The sequence below is a fragment of the Mus pahari genome, chromosome 1 (assembly GCF_900095145.1).
Source record: "Mus pahari chromosome 1, PAHARI_EIJ_v1.1, whole genome shotgun sequence".
In the NCBI taxonomy this organism is placed as follows: Eukaryota; Metazoa; Chordata; class Mammalia; order Rodentia; family Muridae; genus Mus; species Mus pahari.
In genome coordinates this window covers 36,671,390-36,686,943 of record NC_034590.1, presented here as the reverse complement: position 1 = coordinate 36,686,943, position 15,554 = coordinate 36,671,390, and the positions used below count along the sequence as shown (strand labels likewise).

The 15,554-nt window shown below is 45.1% G+C and overlaps 1 protein-coding gene across 1 annotated transcript in view; it reads left to right on the top strand.

Moving 5' to 3' along the window:
- Positions 1-15,554, top strand: part of Fam189a1 (family with sequence similarity 189 member A1) — a 392,181-nt gene that overhangs the window by 356,557 nt on the left and 20,070 nt on the right. The window contains exon 5 of the mRNA XM_021203138.2: positions 4,911-5,018. Coding sequence (XP_021058797.1) covers positions 4,911-5,018 — 108 coding nt within the window. The remainder of the gene's footprint in view (positions 1-4,910; positions 5,019-15,554) is intronic.

Genomic DNA, 15,554 nt, shown 5'->3' with positions numbered 1-15,554 from the left:
TCTTCTTCTTCTTCTTCTTCTTCTTCTTCTTCTTCTTCTTCTTCTTCTTCTTCTTCTTCTTCTTCTTCTTCTTCTTCTTCTTCTTCTTCTTCTTCTTGCTTTTGGTCTCTGGGTGATGTGTCTGTGCGTGAGTTCCTTAGGTGTTAGTGTTAATAACCTTGGAGGGTAACTTGCAGAATGTTCAGCGGTCAGACTCGGTGTCAGCAGTGCCAGATGTGCTGTTTCCAGGCTTGTCGTTTCGACCTGCCATGGAAAGGGACTTTACAGACATGGGTGTTAGCACCGTGGAGCTCTCCTGAGAAAGCTGTCACCAGGGTAAAGGCGTTGCTTAAAGCAGAAAGAGACTTTAAAGAAACACGAAGACCTAACTCCAGTGGTGTACCACTAGAAGAAGCCAAACACTGAAGCAGCTGGGGGAATGTTGGGAAAGGAGTCAGTCAGATAAACACACTTCACAAGACGTAGAGCAGTGTTCGCCTCAGGACGATGTGTATTCATAACAAAAAGTTATGAGGCTGGTGGGAGTGTATGCAAAATTAGTGCTATTTTTAGGACATTCATTTCAATGACAATGGGACATTTGGTCATTAAAGTTGAAATTCCTGGTGGTTTTATTCTATCTCTAGCTACACTGCATTGATAGGGATCCCTGTGTTAGTTATAATTTGGAATTACCCTCAGAGATATGTAACATAGATAAAGAAGAGTTCTGTGTGATCTTCCAGAGTACGGATCTCTTTGCAAAGACCCATCTTCTACAGGACATTGGTTGGGCAATCTCGACCCCTGCTGTGTGGTGGATCGAGGGTAAAACTAGGTCACTGGACACATCAGGAACATACTCAAGGTGAAGGTCATAGGACAGCTCCTCCTCTGATCTGCCAGCTCTGGTCACCATCGTGAGCTACAGTCTGACTTTTCCAACTGCTATCTGGTTAGTCTGTGGAATAGCACCCCAGCCTCTCCGAGGCCCAGGCTATACTTGTTTGAAACGGTCATTTGCTGTAACCACCTGAGCCGGGGGCTGCTGGAGTCTCGTGTTTATACTCAGGAGGATCACCTCCTCCCCATCTCTTCCTCCACATTCCAACTAACCCTCCCTGCGCCCCCCTCCCCCCACTCAATCCCAATACATGGCCTCTGAAGTCTCACTCCGACACTATCTCCATACTTTTGTGGTCCCCGATCACACCCCTCTCCAATAGCACATCACCAGTCCCTTCAATGTTTCCAGACTCTCAACCAACGAATATTTGCTGAGCCCCGCTGAAGCTCAGTTTCAGTGCCACGCCCTTCAAGTTACTTCCTTGTTCCTTTGTACATTAAGGTCTTGTTCCCATTTTTTCCAACATCGGCCATTTTCATTGGTAATTCGTTTCCCACAGAACACAGCCTCATCCTCTCTCTGGCTTGGTGCCTGTGTCCTGTTTCATGACCAAGATCTTTAGTGGCTGCAGGAGCAGAGAGAGCACATGAAGTGGCCATAGTAACTTTGCACAGCCTGTTCATCTCTGCCATGGTGTGAAACAAAAAAATACCACCCAGAACTTCTTCCCAAGGTGGTATAACCAGGGAATTACCTCCTGCCTGAAGCGACCGCCAAATGTATGGGGATGCGATAAAGGAGTCCCATAGTCCCCGCTTCTGCTAATTTCCTGAAGAAACTTCCCAGGGATCAGTACTAAGGAAAGGAACTTAGGAGCCCCACAACTGAGAGTGTAAGATCACCAAGCCATGGAGGATAGCATTCAGGAGAGAGGAGACCTGCACATAGACGGAACTGTGGGCTCTGTGGAGAGTTCCCCTGGGGTATTCTATTGAACACTGTTAGCATATGCTGGGGAAGAAGCTACTGAGGCCAGGGAGAGACACTTGAAAGGATTAGAGACACAGAGTCTGAGCTCACAGGGCAGGGCAGAATCTGATTTTCACATTGTTTAAAGGTATCAAGATGGCTTTACCTCCAGGATGGGAATAATGAACTTCAGACTGAGAGCTGCTAGATCTTAAAATTCAGAATCCCTTTTCTGACTCCAAATTCACAATAGACCACACAACCTTGAGAACCATGAAATGCCATGGGCTAAATCTCTCCTCCATAATATTGTCACAATCACCCCTCTTTTGTATCTCACAAGCTGGCCTTGAGGTTCTGAGAGAAGGAACTAGACTGTCACTTCTGCAGTGACAGACAGAATACTGGCTCATGACTATAGGAACAGGCCTAGAATTGCTGCTGGACTAGACTCACGGACGGACCCAGATCATCGCGCACGCACAATGTCGGTTACTTAGGACTTCATCTTCTGTTTCCTCTCAAGGATGCTTTCCCTTTGGTAGAGCATCACAATTAACCTCAAAACCGTTGTCCTTCCATAAAAAGATAATCTTTATTGGTAGCTTTTTGGATGTATTTACTCCCTTGCTCTAAAATGTTGGAGTTGAATGATGTATCATTGGTCAGTTTTGTGAATTTTGGTCAGGTTTTTGACTCCTGTTTATGGCATGGATTTGAAAATGAATTTCCTAAAGAAAAATAAATTACCTTTTGACAGTTAAATACCGTGAAGTAGACCCTCTAAGACAAGACAAAGAACAGTGCCATTAAGTAGATTGTCCAGGATGGAAAATAATGCCGTGATGCTTGGTGACCAAGTTGAAAGCGCCTTTTGTCATCTTGTTAGACTCATTGTTTCTCCCAGTGGTCAGAGTCTCAACTAGTGCTACAAAGAAAGAGAAATAAGCAGCAGAAAATTTTCAGAGAAACAACATTTGCAGATGGCTTGATTCTCTGCGTAGAAAATGCTGAAGTCCCTTTAAAAATGGCTAGAACTAATGAATTCAAGACCACAAGGTACCACATGAAAACACACACACACACACACACACACATCACATTTCTTTATACTCACAATGAGCATGTAGAAATTAAAATTAAAATGACAAAAATGAGCTACAGCCTAGACCTTATCCAATAATTAACTCAAAATGGATCATGGGCATGAACATACATTACATATTTAGAAAAGAAACATACGAAAATGTTTAAGTATTTAGAGCTAGGCAGACCTGATACCCAAAGCATGGCCCACAGAGAGAGAAGGCGGGAGAGGAATGGGGAAAGGGTGAGAGAGAGAAAGAAAGAGGGGAAAGGAGAGAGATTGGATATTAGAACATAAAAACTTGTACTGTTTGCTCATACTTAATATTAAATGTATTCTAAATACTAAATACACGAATACTCATGTATCCTCCATGAAATGTTCACACACAATAGATTGAACATTTCCCTCTTCCAAATTCATCTGCTGAAGTCCTGACCCCAGTGTGATGTTGTTAGGGCATCAGGCCTCTAGGAAGTGATGAGGTCATGAAGGTCATCTTCTCCAAGGATTCGAGAACACAGAGAGCTTGCTGCCCTGTTCCCATGAGATGAAGCCACAGCAAGAAATTGGTCACCAGATCTTACCCTCAGCCCCCAAGGTGGGAAGCAAATGTCCTGTTGCTGTGGCCACCCATCTGGTAGCATTTTTGTCATTGCCCCCCAAACCTCAGGATCCACGGGAAGTGCTCAGAAAGATACCCTGCAGTCTGAAGAAAACAATTTGCAAGCCACACGCCTGAGAAAGAACTGGTATAAAGAACATTTAAAAGTCAGGAATGAAAAGGCAAACAAGCCAATGGGAAAATGAGCAAAACCTGAAAGACATTTTACGAAAGGGGAGCCAGATGGCAAATAGCAAGCAAAGAGAAATTGTTCCACGTCTTTTATGCATCAGGGAAATTGAAAATAGAGCTGGATTGGTAAATCCACACATACCTATCAGAACAGCTAGAACAGAAGCCACATAAAATGTTTGCAATGATGCGGGGAAACCAGGTCACTCACGCACCATGGGTGTGAATATAAAATGGCCCAGCTATCCTAGAAGCTGTTTGACTCTTTACAAAACCAACTCTGCAATAACCATACCCAGCAATTGCTGTCTCAAACAGTTGCAACAGAGACATAAAAACCTACATTCACATAAACACACTTGCAGGTTTTATTTAGTCTCAAATTGCTTATCACCCAGGGACCCCTCACCTGGTGATAGTTAACTAATTGGGGGGACATCTATATGGAGGATGGCTACTCACTAATTCAAAGGAATGAACTGTTAATATGTACAACAGCCTTGGCGGGTCTTAAAACAACTGTGCTGAATCAAAACAAAACGCAAAACGTCTCATGCTTTCTGATTCTATTCATATACCATTCTTGAAACAGATATTGCGGAACAAGCTAGTCGGTGATGGAAGGTAATTGGGGTGGGAAGCAGCGGGGGTGGGGTGAGAAGGGTGTTTCTAAGAAGTAGCATGTGAGACCCACAGTGTTCAGTGTCTCAACTGTCCTGTCAGTTTCCTGGCTGTGAAAGTGGGCTAAGCTGTGGTTTTGCAAGACGCTACCCACAGGCTCACACGATAACTCTGCATTATTTCCGACAATTACACGTGAATCTACAATTACCTGAATATAAAAGGCGCCATTTAAAAACCTGACATTTTACTAAACATTCATCAGAGTGTGGAATGTCAGTATGACTGATAAAAATTACCCACCTTCTTACACGAATCTCCCAATATTTTAACTACTTTACTGACTTCTTAGCAATTATGAAAATTATGAAAGACGTATTTTAGTATTAAGAACAGTTTGAGCTGCACAGTCAAGAAATAAACAAATGTGTGTATTTTCTAGGGTAATTCTGAGTAGGACTATAAACTACAGCCATGCATAAAGCCAACCTGTGAAGCAGATGACGGCTGGGCCCGTGCTAGGCCAGACCCAGGCTTACATAAGTGTGCCCTGGACTCTGTGTCTATGTGACTAGCAAGAACTGACCCTTCTCCTCCTTCTTTTTCTGCAGGATCTCCTCTTCAGCGTCTGTGCCCTCAATGTCCTCTCCACCATTGTGTGTGCCTTGGCCACAGCCATGTGCTGCATGCAGATGGTCTCTGCTGATGTCCTGCAGATGGTAAGTGGCCTCAGTTTGCCCCAGGCCCTTTCAGAATGGCCAGTCCAGCCCTCCTCCTCTAGTCAGCTTGAGTCCAATATAGATGTACAGAAATGGCTCCTTCTGGGTAGAGAGTCATGAGTTCTGTCAGTCCAAATGCCCAAGGAGCGTTGGCATCACCTCCTGCTGCCCTCTGAAGAAAGGCACTCTCTGTTTGCCGCTGTTGCCTTGCTTCAGATGTCAGCAGAGTTCCATGGTATGATAGAGTGCCTCCCCTGCAGAGCCCCTGGAAGGTGTCCCTGAGTAAGTGGAGGCCTTGCCTTGCTGGACGCCCTGCAGACCCAGAACCTTCAGAGCAAGGAAGGCCTGTCCTTCTTCAGAACCCCCTGTAATAGATGAAGTTTGAGGTGGTTAGATTTCTCAAAATGAAAAACTGCTGTCCTTTACTTGTGAAATTTGCTAATTAACCCTGAGATCATGGTCTAGTGACCCTCATCTGGTGTCATGGTTAGGGTCTTTTTTTTTTTTTTAAGACCTTCTGCTCCTGTGGGGGTGGTGAGGCCAAAGTAGGGGTCACATGCTTATTAATAAACATCTCTGGACACACACTTCATAAATTGTGATGGCTCTTTGCTGTCTCCGCATGAATGGACCACAGCCTAGGGTTCAATCCATTATTGTGAAACTCATAATAAAGAGGAGTTGGTATTGGTTTTAGTTTAGGAGACCCTCTTGTGCCCGTTCTCCCTTTCTCCCTCCCATCTGCTATCTCTGCCTGCCTTAGTTTGTTTTCTCTTACTGTAACAAAATACCCAAGACTAAGTAATTTATAAAGAAAGCAGTTTTACTTAGCATCCAGGTCTAGAGGCTGAGGAGCCCAAGATTGGATAGCTGTGTGTGGTTAGTTTCTGATGTAAAACCTCATGGCAAATTGCAGAAGGGAAAGGGGTGTATGTGGGAGATAGAAGAGAACTAGCCTCCTTTTATTTAACAGCCCTGCCTCCAAGTGGTAGCTAACTTTCCTTATCAGAGTGAGTCCTTGTTCCCTCTACACAGTATTAATCTGTTCATTCAGGAGGGGTTGACTCCTATTATCCAGTACTTCCCAGTAGACCTACCTCCCAACCATTTTGAGCTGGGACAAACCACATCCTAGCCAAGGCTCTCTATGTGCATCTCTTGTGTTTTCCAGCCTTACCTGCAAGGCCTCTGTGCCCTCCACCTGTTTCACGAAAGGACAATTTATTCCTGTAGTGGGTTTTTCTTTTAAATCTTCCCCCTCACCCACCCTTTAGCAGTGCATCTGTTAATCAAGATATAAGGCCAGAGTGCATCATTACCAATATGTTAAAACTCCGTTGGTCCTAATTGTCTGTGGCATGCAGCCTGGTGCCCACAGCATACATCCACACAGCTGTCATAGCGAGCTGGCCTTTCTGAGAGGTCACAGTGTTCTGAAAGGTGTCTAATTAAGCAGTTATTCAGCAGGATGAACTTCTGGCCTCATTCATTGAGGCCTCGTGTTGGCAATTTTCTCCAGCATGCTGTATAAAGGAAAGGTTAAATACCAGAAGGTTCTACCCATCTCAGTAAAGTTTGCTATTGATCTGTAAATATCACACCAATTCAACCAAACTAACAGAACTAAAGTCTGCAGAAGATAGCAATATGTTTTCCCCTACTTTTAAACACAAAAATGAAAATTGCCAGCTAAATAAGAATAAGGTATATTCTAACTGTGTAACCTTTCAGAATTAAACCAAAACACACATTGTTCTTATTGGAGGCCATATAGAACAATAGACCTGGGGTCATGTGTCTGGCATGTCTACATCTGAGCCCTACTGTGTCTGCATATGTGGTGACTTTGAGCACATCACTGAACCCACTTGCCCAGTAGTTTCCTCAAAAACTGCTGATCTCTATTACTTTTTTGTTTGATATTTTTCTTTGTTGGCAGTGCAGGGGATGGAGCCTTGCATAGGCTAGGCAACAGCTCTACCACTTTGCTATATATATATATATATATATATATATATATATATATATATATATATATATATTTTATGTGATGGGAATATCAGCCAGTTACTGAACATCACAGTTATGACATCACAGTGGTACCATCGCAGTAATGACATCACAGCTGTGACATCACAGTAATGATATCACATCAGTACTATCACAGTTATGACATCACAGTGGCACCATCACAGTAATGACATCACAGCTGTGTTGTCACAGCTATGACTTCAAGTGGTTTTGAACGTACTGTTTTACTATACTAACTGTGGTGCTCTGTAAACAAGCAAATTATTATGAAAATTATAAAGGCTATGTCTGAATTTTCTGTTATGATGACAAAATACCCTAGGGTAGACCCCTATAAAGAGGTTATTTAAATCATGGCTTTGAAGGCCAAAGGGTCAAAACAGCATGGCGCCTGCACTCATCAGTACCCCTGACCTGGGTCACAGCATGGCGGATGGCATAGCGGATGACATGGGGGATAGCATCACAGTGGGAGAAGACATGTTCATAACAAACTCTCTGAACTGAAAGCATGGCATGACTTCCTTCCAAAGGCTTCGCTCCAGTCTCCCATCTACACCTCACCATCTGCACCTTCCCAAGAGGCCTCATCTCTGAAAGGTTCCACACCACCTCCATGCTAAGGACCAACCCTCCAACACAGGGACAGTGAATGACTAAACGCACACAAGCCATAGCAAGGTGCCACCTGGCTTAGAAGTAGGAATACTTGAGCTTGCTGCTGGTGAGGCCTTCTGTGGCCGTATGTTGTGGAACAGGTAAGAGTCTGGTCTCCTAGTCATCTGAGCTATGAGTGGCCAGCACCATGGGGGAGTCAGAGGAAAGAGCAGGTTATAGCCATGGTAGCCTTGAGACCAGCTTATAAACCTGTAGTCACATCCCCACCTACTGGTCTTAGTTCTTTAGTGCTAAAAGGCCATTAAGTATTTGAGCCTTTCTTTCCTGCCAGAACTGCTGAGATGATGGATCATATAGTATATGTGTCTTAGTTAGGGTTTCCATTTGCTGTGACGAGGCACCATGACCAAGGCAACTCTTATAAAGGACAACATTTAATTGGGGCTGGCTTACTGTTCTGAGAGGTTCAGTCTATTATCACAATGACAGAAGGATGGCAGCATTCAGGTAGGCATGGTGCTGGAGGAGCTGAGAGTTCTACATCTTGTTCAGAAGGCAAACAGGATAACAATGACTTCCACATGGCTAGGAAGGGGGTTTCAAAGCCCACCTCACAGTGATACACTTCCTTCTTGAAGTAGGCTATACCTACTTCAAGAAGGCCACACCTCCTAATGGTGCCACTCCCTGGACCAACCATAATTAAACTACCATAATATGGAAATGAGTTTTTTTAAAAACAGGGTGGCCACATGGTGGACCACAGCTGGCCCAGGCTGGCTGTGGTGGCTGCATCCTGGAAGAATTGGGCTAGCCCAAGGGGGTTGCAATTACACCCTGTTCGATGGAACCATGATATTTAGGTTTAAGGGGATGCCTTGAAATCTCTTTTCAGGCTTCGTAGTGCATTTCATTCAGCTACTTAATTAAAGGAATACTATATGGTCATTGGAAGAAGCTAAATTATATAGTAGTACATAAAAAACAAACAAACAAACAAAAAAATGTTAGTGACCTTCCTTACCTGCCCATGGAAGAGACAGATGCTAAAGCTTTGCAGCAAGCCCTTCTATTCATCCGTTATATCTGAGTGCTGATAGAGATGCTTATAAATAACCATCTCCCCTCCGGTCCCCCTTCCCTCAGCCTCGTGGATGTGAGGTGTTACCCGTGGTAGTTTAGATTTGTACTTTTCCCATGATTAATGATGTTGATCCTCTTTCTGTGTGTTTAATGGCTACTTATAGATCTTCTGCAGAGAAATGGGCTTTATTGTGCCCATTTTTAACATTTAGTTGTCTTTTCTTGCTGAGTCGTAGAGTTCCTCATTCACTCTGGATTCACGTCTCTCTTCAGACGTGTGCAAATGTTTTCCCCTCTCCCATTGGTTATCTTTATACTTGGTGATATCTCACACTACAGCATTTTAGTTTGACTAAGGCCCAGTGTGTCTCTTGGGTCCGTTCCTGCTTTTATTTTGGTGTCCTGTCTCCCTGTCACGTAATCTTAGAAAATGAAATTATTCCTTCTGAAAGTTCTGTAGTCTTCAGTTGATGTTTAGGGATACCTTGAGTTGAGTGTCACCTACACTGTGTGGCAGACGGCCAGTTTTGTGTGGTTCCTAGCACCTTTTCTTGAAACGCAAATAGTAACCCACTGAGTTGACTAGTGTCACTGTGGAGTTGACCACAGATGTATGGTTTTATTGGGGGCCCTCAGTTCTATTTCATCAGGCTTGTATCTACCTTTATGGCTATCCCATGGAGACTTGGTTACCATGTTACAAGAACTTTTAAGAGAGTCCTCCAGCTCTATTTCTCCTCAAGATGGTTGTGAAAATTCTGTCCCCCTGTATCCTCTATGAATTTCAGAACTGGTATGTCAATTCCTGAAAAATAATCACACTGGGGTTGTGTTAAATCTGTGAGGCAATTCTGCCACGAGCTGCTCACCACAATCTCAGTGTCATCTCCCCTTGCTTTGACATCTCAGTTCTGGCTGCATTTCCATCAGTGAGCTCAGCTGTGTCTCGTGGTACTTGTCAATCATCCTTCCGTTGTTTTTACTGGAGATTCTCAAATTGAGAAGTATTATTTAAGTATGCATGTCTCTGTGTGCCCAAGTATGTCCGTGTGTGTGTGTGTGTGTGTGTGTGTGTGTGTGTGTGTGTGTGTGTGTGTGTATGTTTGTGTGTCTGTGTTTGTCTGTGTATATGTGTCTGTGTGTGTGTGTGTGCCTGAGCATGGGTGTGTCTATGTATGTAGGGAGGGTGTATGTCTGTGTGTCTATGTATGTTTGTGCCTAAATGCATGCATGTCTGTATGTGTGTCTGTATGTTTATGTGTGTGTATATATATATATGTATATGTGTATGTATATATATGTGTATATATACACATATATATGTGTGTATATATATGTGTATATATATACACATATATATGTGTGTATATATATGTGTATGTGTATATGTATATGTGTATGTATATATATGTATATATATACATATGCTTGAATCTGTGTCTGTGTATCTGTGTGATACTGGAGATTGGATCCCAGGTCTTGGACATGTTGACAAGTGTCATACCACAGCCACAGCTCCTCTAAGAAGTACTAATTCATGACAAGAACAGTATGGGGCAGCAGACCCTGTAAACATTTTGCATGCTCCTGGTGCCCACTCCTGATAACCAACACTAAAGGCTGCTTTCAGAGAGAACCGTAGGGTACTTCTGATACACGCAGCCAGCTCCTGCTGCCGTATGTAAACACTTTCCACAACTACTCTCCATACAGAGGTGCTGAGCTGAGTCCCAAACGTGTGGCACAGACTGACACATTCTGTTTGCTCTGTGGCCTCCTTAGCTGATTTTCGGAGCCACCGGGGCTTCTGTAGTTTGCTCTGTGGTTTGTACAGGCAACTCAAGGTCTTTACCACACCCCGGAGCTCAGCAGCACTGTCAGGACTTTAGAATTCTAAGTACCCACATCTTCCTTATAATTTGAATGCGTGATGGGGATAGTTAGCTGCAGTTAGAACTAACATCATGACTGCAACAGCAAGTGTTAGTCCTGGTGTCAGAACCGCTGAAGCCCAGCGACTCTGGCACCAGAGTCTTTCTAGCAGAAAGACTAGCTGCCTGATGATACAGTTCCGCTTATTGACATAGCTCAGTAGAGATGGCATTTTACCTCCTAAGTGTCTCCAGTGTCGCTTCTGGTTTTGTTTGTAAAAGTAATCTCGTTTCCCTCCCTGTTTCCCTCATTGCCACCTTCGCCTCAGAAGCATCCTCAGCTGTTACCCTGCTTGGCTTGTCACAGTCATCTCATAGGATTGCCCTGTGTTCTCACCTCTACTCACAGGGTTCATTAAGTAGAACCCCCTGGGAAAGGGCAGGTGAGTGTTCGCTTTGCACAGGCCTAATAAGTGTGAGCAGGGAACTAGAAGGTGCGTGGGATACTCAAGGTCATAATCCCCGCCCCCAGGAGTTTGCCATCCAGAGAGAGCCAGAGTGCTGAAGGAAAGCTGGGGACAGCCTCTGTTTCTGGGGGGCCAGGAAGGCAGTGCTGAACAAGCGTCAGGCAAATCCTACCAGGAGTCATCCAGACTTTTGCCGACCAGCTCTGCTCTTCACCTTGTTCCCCGCAGCAGATCAGACATGGGGACACGAGACAGAGCTAGAGACTATGACAGAGGCTAACCGTTTGAGCCTTTTGATGCTGCTGAGTGAATCTGTGACAGAGGATGGCATTTCATATTATAATGCTGGCACAAGCAAAGGGAGCCTGAGACTGATAGGTCAGTAAAGTCACGTGGGGCTCAGCGGTTGGCCAGTGTCAGTAGACCAGGCACTTGACTCATAGTTTGAGGTCCATTAACCTCTTCATGGTCTCCTCCAGAATGTAGAAGATAGGCTGTGTGGGCTGAACCTAATCTTAGGAGCTTTGTGTTGTAGGCCTTTGGAAGCTGCCCAGGGCCGAGTAACTGAAGTTCTCAGTGCCCCCTTGCTTTCAGGGACCTATGTTCCCGGACGAAGCCCCCTCCCCCCTAACAGACAGGACACAGGGACTCAGGAGCACAGTGTTATTATATGAGTGACAGACAAACCCAGGGTATATCTGTGAACACCTCAGCCATCTTCCACCCACAAGTGTCCTGGTGTCTGTGTGGTTTAGATAGCCCAGGGAAGACAGAACCAGCCAGGACAGAAGAGCTGTCTTACAGCCCATTTCTTACCCTCCCAAGGAGATGCAGAATCACGCTTTATACCTGACCATGTTGTTGTAGACATGAGGCCCCAGAGCAGGGAGCCTGAGTAGAGAGGATGCAAGCTGGCAGACAGACCTTCCAGTCTCGGATGTTCTGCCTGGGCCTGAAGGAGGCCTGGCAGCTTGCCAGGTGAGACGGAGCTAAGTTGCTAGAAAGAGGAAACAAAGAACGTGTGGTGTGAAGGATGGCCGAGCAGACCTTGTTCGAAGCAGGGGGTGTTTGGCACCGGCTGGAGGGAAGCTGGAAACTGGGTGAGATTCAGTGTGAAGAACCTTGATGATCAAAGTTTTTTTTTTTTTTCCCCCAACAGCATGAGCTCATCTGGGCTGCTTTAAAAATAGCTCCTACACAAGCTGGAGGCTGCATCCCAGAAGCAGGGACTAGGCAGCTTGCTTCTGAGCTGCCCCGTTGGCTGCTTCTTGGGGGTAGAAGAGCAAGGGCACTTCCACAGCAGAGAGGGATCCATCCATCCACTCAGCCAACACTGGCTGAGCGTGGGCTCTGCCCCAGTTAGAAAAGATCAGGACAGTAAAATGAGGGCAGTAGATGTAGTCATTGTTTTCTGTTGCTGTGATTAAAGCACCATGACAAGGGCAACTTACTTTATTTTAACTTTTATTTTTTTTAATTTAAATTTTTTTTATTTTATTAGATATTTTCTTTATTTACATTTCAAATGCTATCCCGAAAGTTCCCTATACCCTCCCCCCCGCCCTGCTCCCCTACCCACCCACTCCCACTTCTTGGCCCTGGCGTTCCCCTGTACTGGGCCATATAAAGTTTGCAAGACCTAGTTACAGAGACAAAGTTTGGAGCTAAGATGAAAGGATGGACTATCCAGAGACAACCCCACCCGGGAATCCATCCCATCCTCAGCCACCAAACTCAGACATGATTGCATATGCCAGCAAGATTTTGCTGAAAGGACCCTGATATAGCTGTCTCATGTGAGGCTATGCCAGTGCCTGGCAAATACAGAAGTGGATGGTCACAGTCATCTATAGGATGGACCACTGGGCCCCCAATGGAGGAGCTAGAGAAAGTACCCAAGGAGCTGAAGGGGTCTGTAACCCTATAGGTGGAACAACAATATGAACTAACCAGTACCCCCAGAGCTCGTGTCTCTAGCTACATATGTAGCAGAAGATGGCCTAGTCGGCCATCATTGGGAAGAGAGGCCCCTAGGTCTTGAAAACTTTATATGCCCCAGTATAAGGCAACTTATAAAGCAAAGCATCTTGTGGGTCTTACACTTCCAGAGGATCACAGTGCATGGCAGTAGGATGGAGATACGGTGATAAGGTGGCAGGAATGGTTGAGATGAGAGCTCACATCTTGGAGCACAAACAGGAGGCAGACAGATAACTAACTGGAAATAGGAAGGGAGTCTTTTGGAACCTCAAAGCAGCCTGCCCCCATTGATGCACTTAATCCAGCAAGGGCACGCCTCCTAATCCTTCCCAAACAGTTTTACCAACTGTGTTCTCATGCAGATTGCCACAGAAACACAACAGGAAGTAACCACCTGCTATGTTTCTGACAGTGGTTACCTAGGTTTGTGAGGGTGAAGGGACACAGAAAGGTGCTGAGTTTACGTGGGACCAACTACCCGTGTAGAGTTGGGGAACAGTAGAGATGGGAAGAGCCAAGACTGTTTTAATTCTGGTCCTGAGGCAGCCAGTTAGACTCTCTAGCAGCCACTATGGGTAGGGCCTAAATGAGGCCATTCATTGGCCAGGGAGCCTGGGAGATGTGGTCATGGAGACTTTCAGCATCAGCGTTTCAGAGCAGAAGACAAAGCTCTCCAGCTTCACCTTGAGCTGCAAGGCAGAGCCTGTCCCCACTGGACACACACTATCGGTGGGAAGGAGAGAATCCTGTGAGACTGGTGGGCTTCCTCTAAGGAAAGGCAAAAAGCCCAGGAGAAGGCCTCACTTGGCACTGGGACTCTGGGAGTTTCTGTAGAGACGGGGCCAGCACAGCCCAAGAAAGGCAGAGTCATACTCAGAATGGATGCCCTGGTCTTTTCAGGCCTCGGGTGTTTTTGTTTGTTTGTTTTTTGTTTTTGTTTTTGTTTTTTTTGCATTTCATTAGTTTTGCTTGAGTATACTCATATCGTCTCTTCCAACGTCTGGTAGAGACTGATTCAAAATATTTCCTTACTGGACCTCGAGAACATTTGTGCTCTCCTTCCCATGGAGCCATTGTGAAACAATTGTGGAGCAGGCAGGAGATTTAACAGCTTCAGAGTCAGAGGATAACAGCATACATCCAACCCACTCACGGCCATCAACCCTCCCCCTTTAATTTCCAACAATTAAAGAAGCAGCAATGAGCCAGACTAGCTGAAAGGGCAGGGAACGCGCTACATGTTGGGAAGGCTGGTGGGGGCCATTTTTAATCGGATGCGTCCCTCATTCGGAGATAGCCATCGACCAATAGCACGCTGATTTCACTGCATTAGGTCATATTCTGAACCCTGGACTCACCCCTGCTAGGACAGAAATTCTCCAACTGTCTGCCCCTGTGTCTGCACCAGCCCACCCTACCCCTGCCACCACATGGAACTTCCTTCCACCCAGCTCTAACATTGTCAACTGCCTCCTGTGTATCCCTAGAATTATAATTGAATAGATCCTTATTGTTTTGCTTTTTTTGAAACACGTCGTTCACTGGTCACCCGGTTTTGAGCCTGGATGCTCTCCTGTAGCCCCAGCCTTTGCTAGCCCCTGGTCTCTGACGGTCCATTTAGATATCATCTGCTTCGTGAATGCAGACCCCCTGTTCCCACACTGATTGGAGGAGTGTGCTTGCGAATGAAGCTGTGCTTAACTGTGTGCAAGTGACTCTTTGTTTCTTTCCTCTTACTTCACTGACATGCTATGGGAAGGCCCAGAGCCCATGCAGGGTGTCTCATTTCACACCTATAGACGAAATGGTGTCTCAGGGTATTTCCGTGGAACATGCGATCTCTGGCAGGAGTGACCCACAGGTGGAAAGAGAAACAAGTATTAGTTAGTACTTCTGTTATGGCGATCCAGGCAGACCGCACTCATTTTATTAAAGTGTGTTTCCCTTGATACTTTTAAGTGGCATCCTGTGTACCTGATTGCCACACAGAATTTTCTGGAGTGCATGGCTAACATTCTTCACCTTTAGAGCAATGTCCTACAAAGTGTGTGGATCCCTAGACACTAGTGTTCCAAGGGGCCACAGTGAGCTATAGGGAAGTGTGTAAGACATGCCAGGCTCAAGATGCAGGTCTGAAGTACTTTGCAGGGCTCGGAAGGGAACTTGTGTATGGGGTATGCGCCGAGTGATCGGCACATGATAGGAACTTCATGATAGGAACTTGTGGAGTGAGCATGCTCAAAGTCTAGCCTTTCCTCACAAAGGAAAGCTTTTGAAGCGTGCATGGTAAGCATCCTTTAGCTGCAGTGTTTAAGCATTAGCGTCATGGGAGTGAGGTTTCCCAGTGAGAACTGTATTAAAGAAGTTTTTTTCCCATAATAAACATCTTTAAATTTTTACTTTCAATATTTTGCCATGTTTTTTAAAAATTATTTATTATTATTTTCTTTATTTACATTTCAAATGCTATCCCTATACCCCCCCCC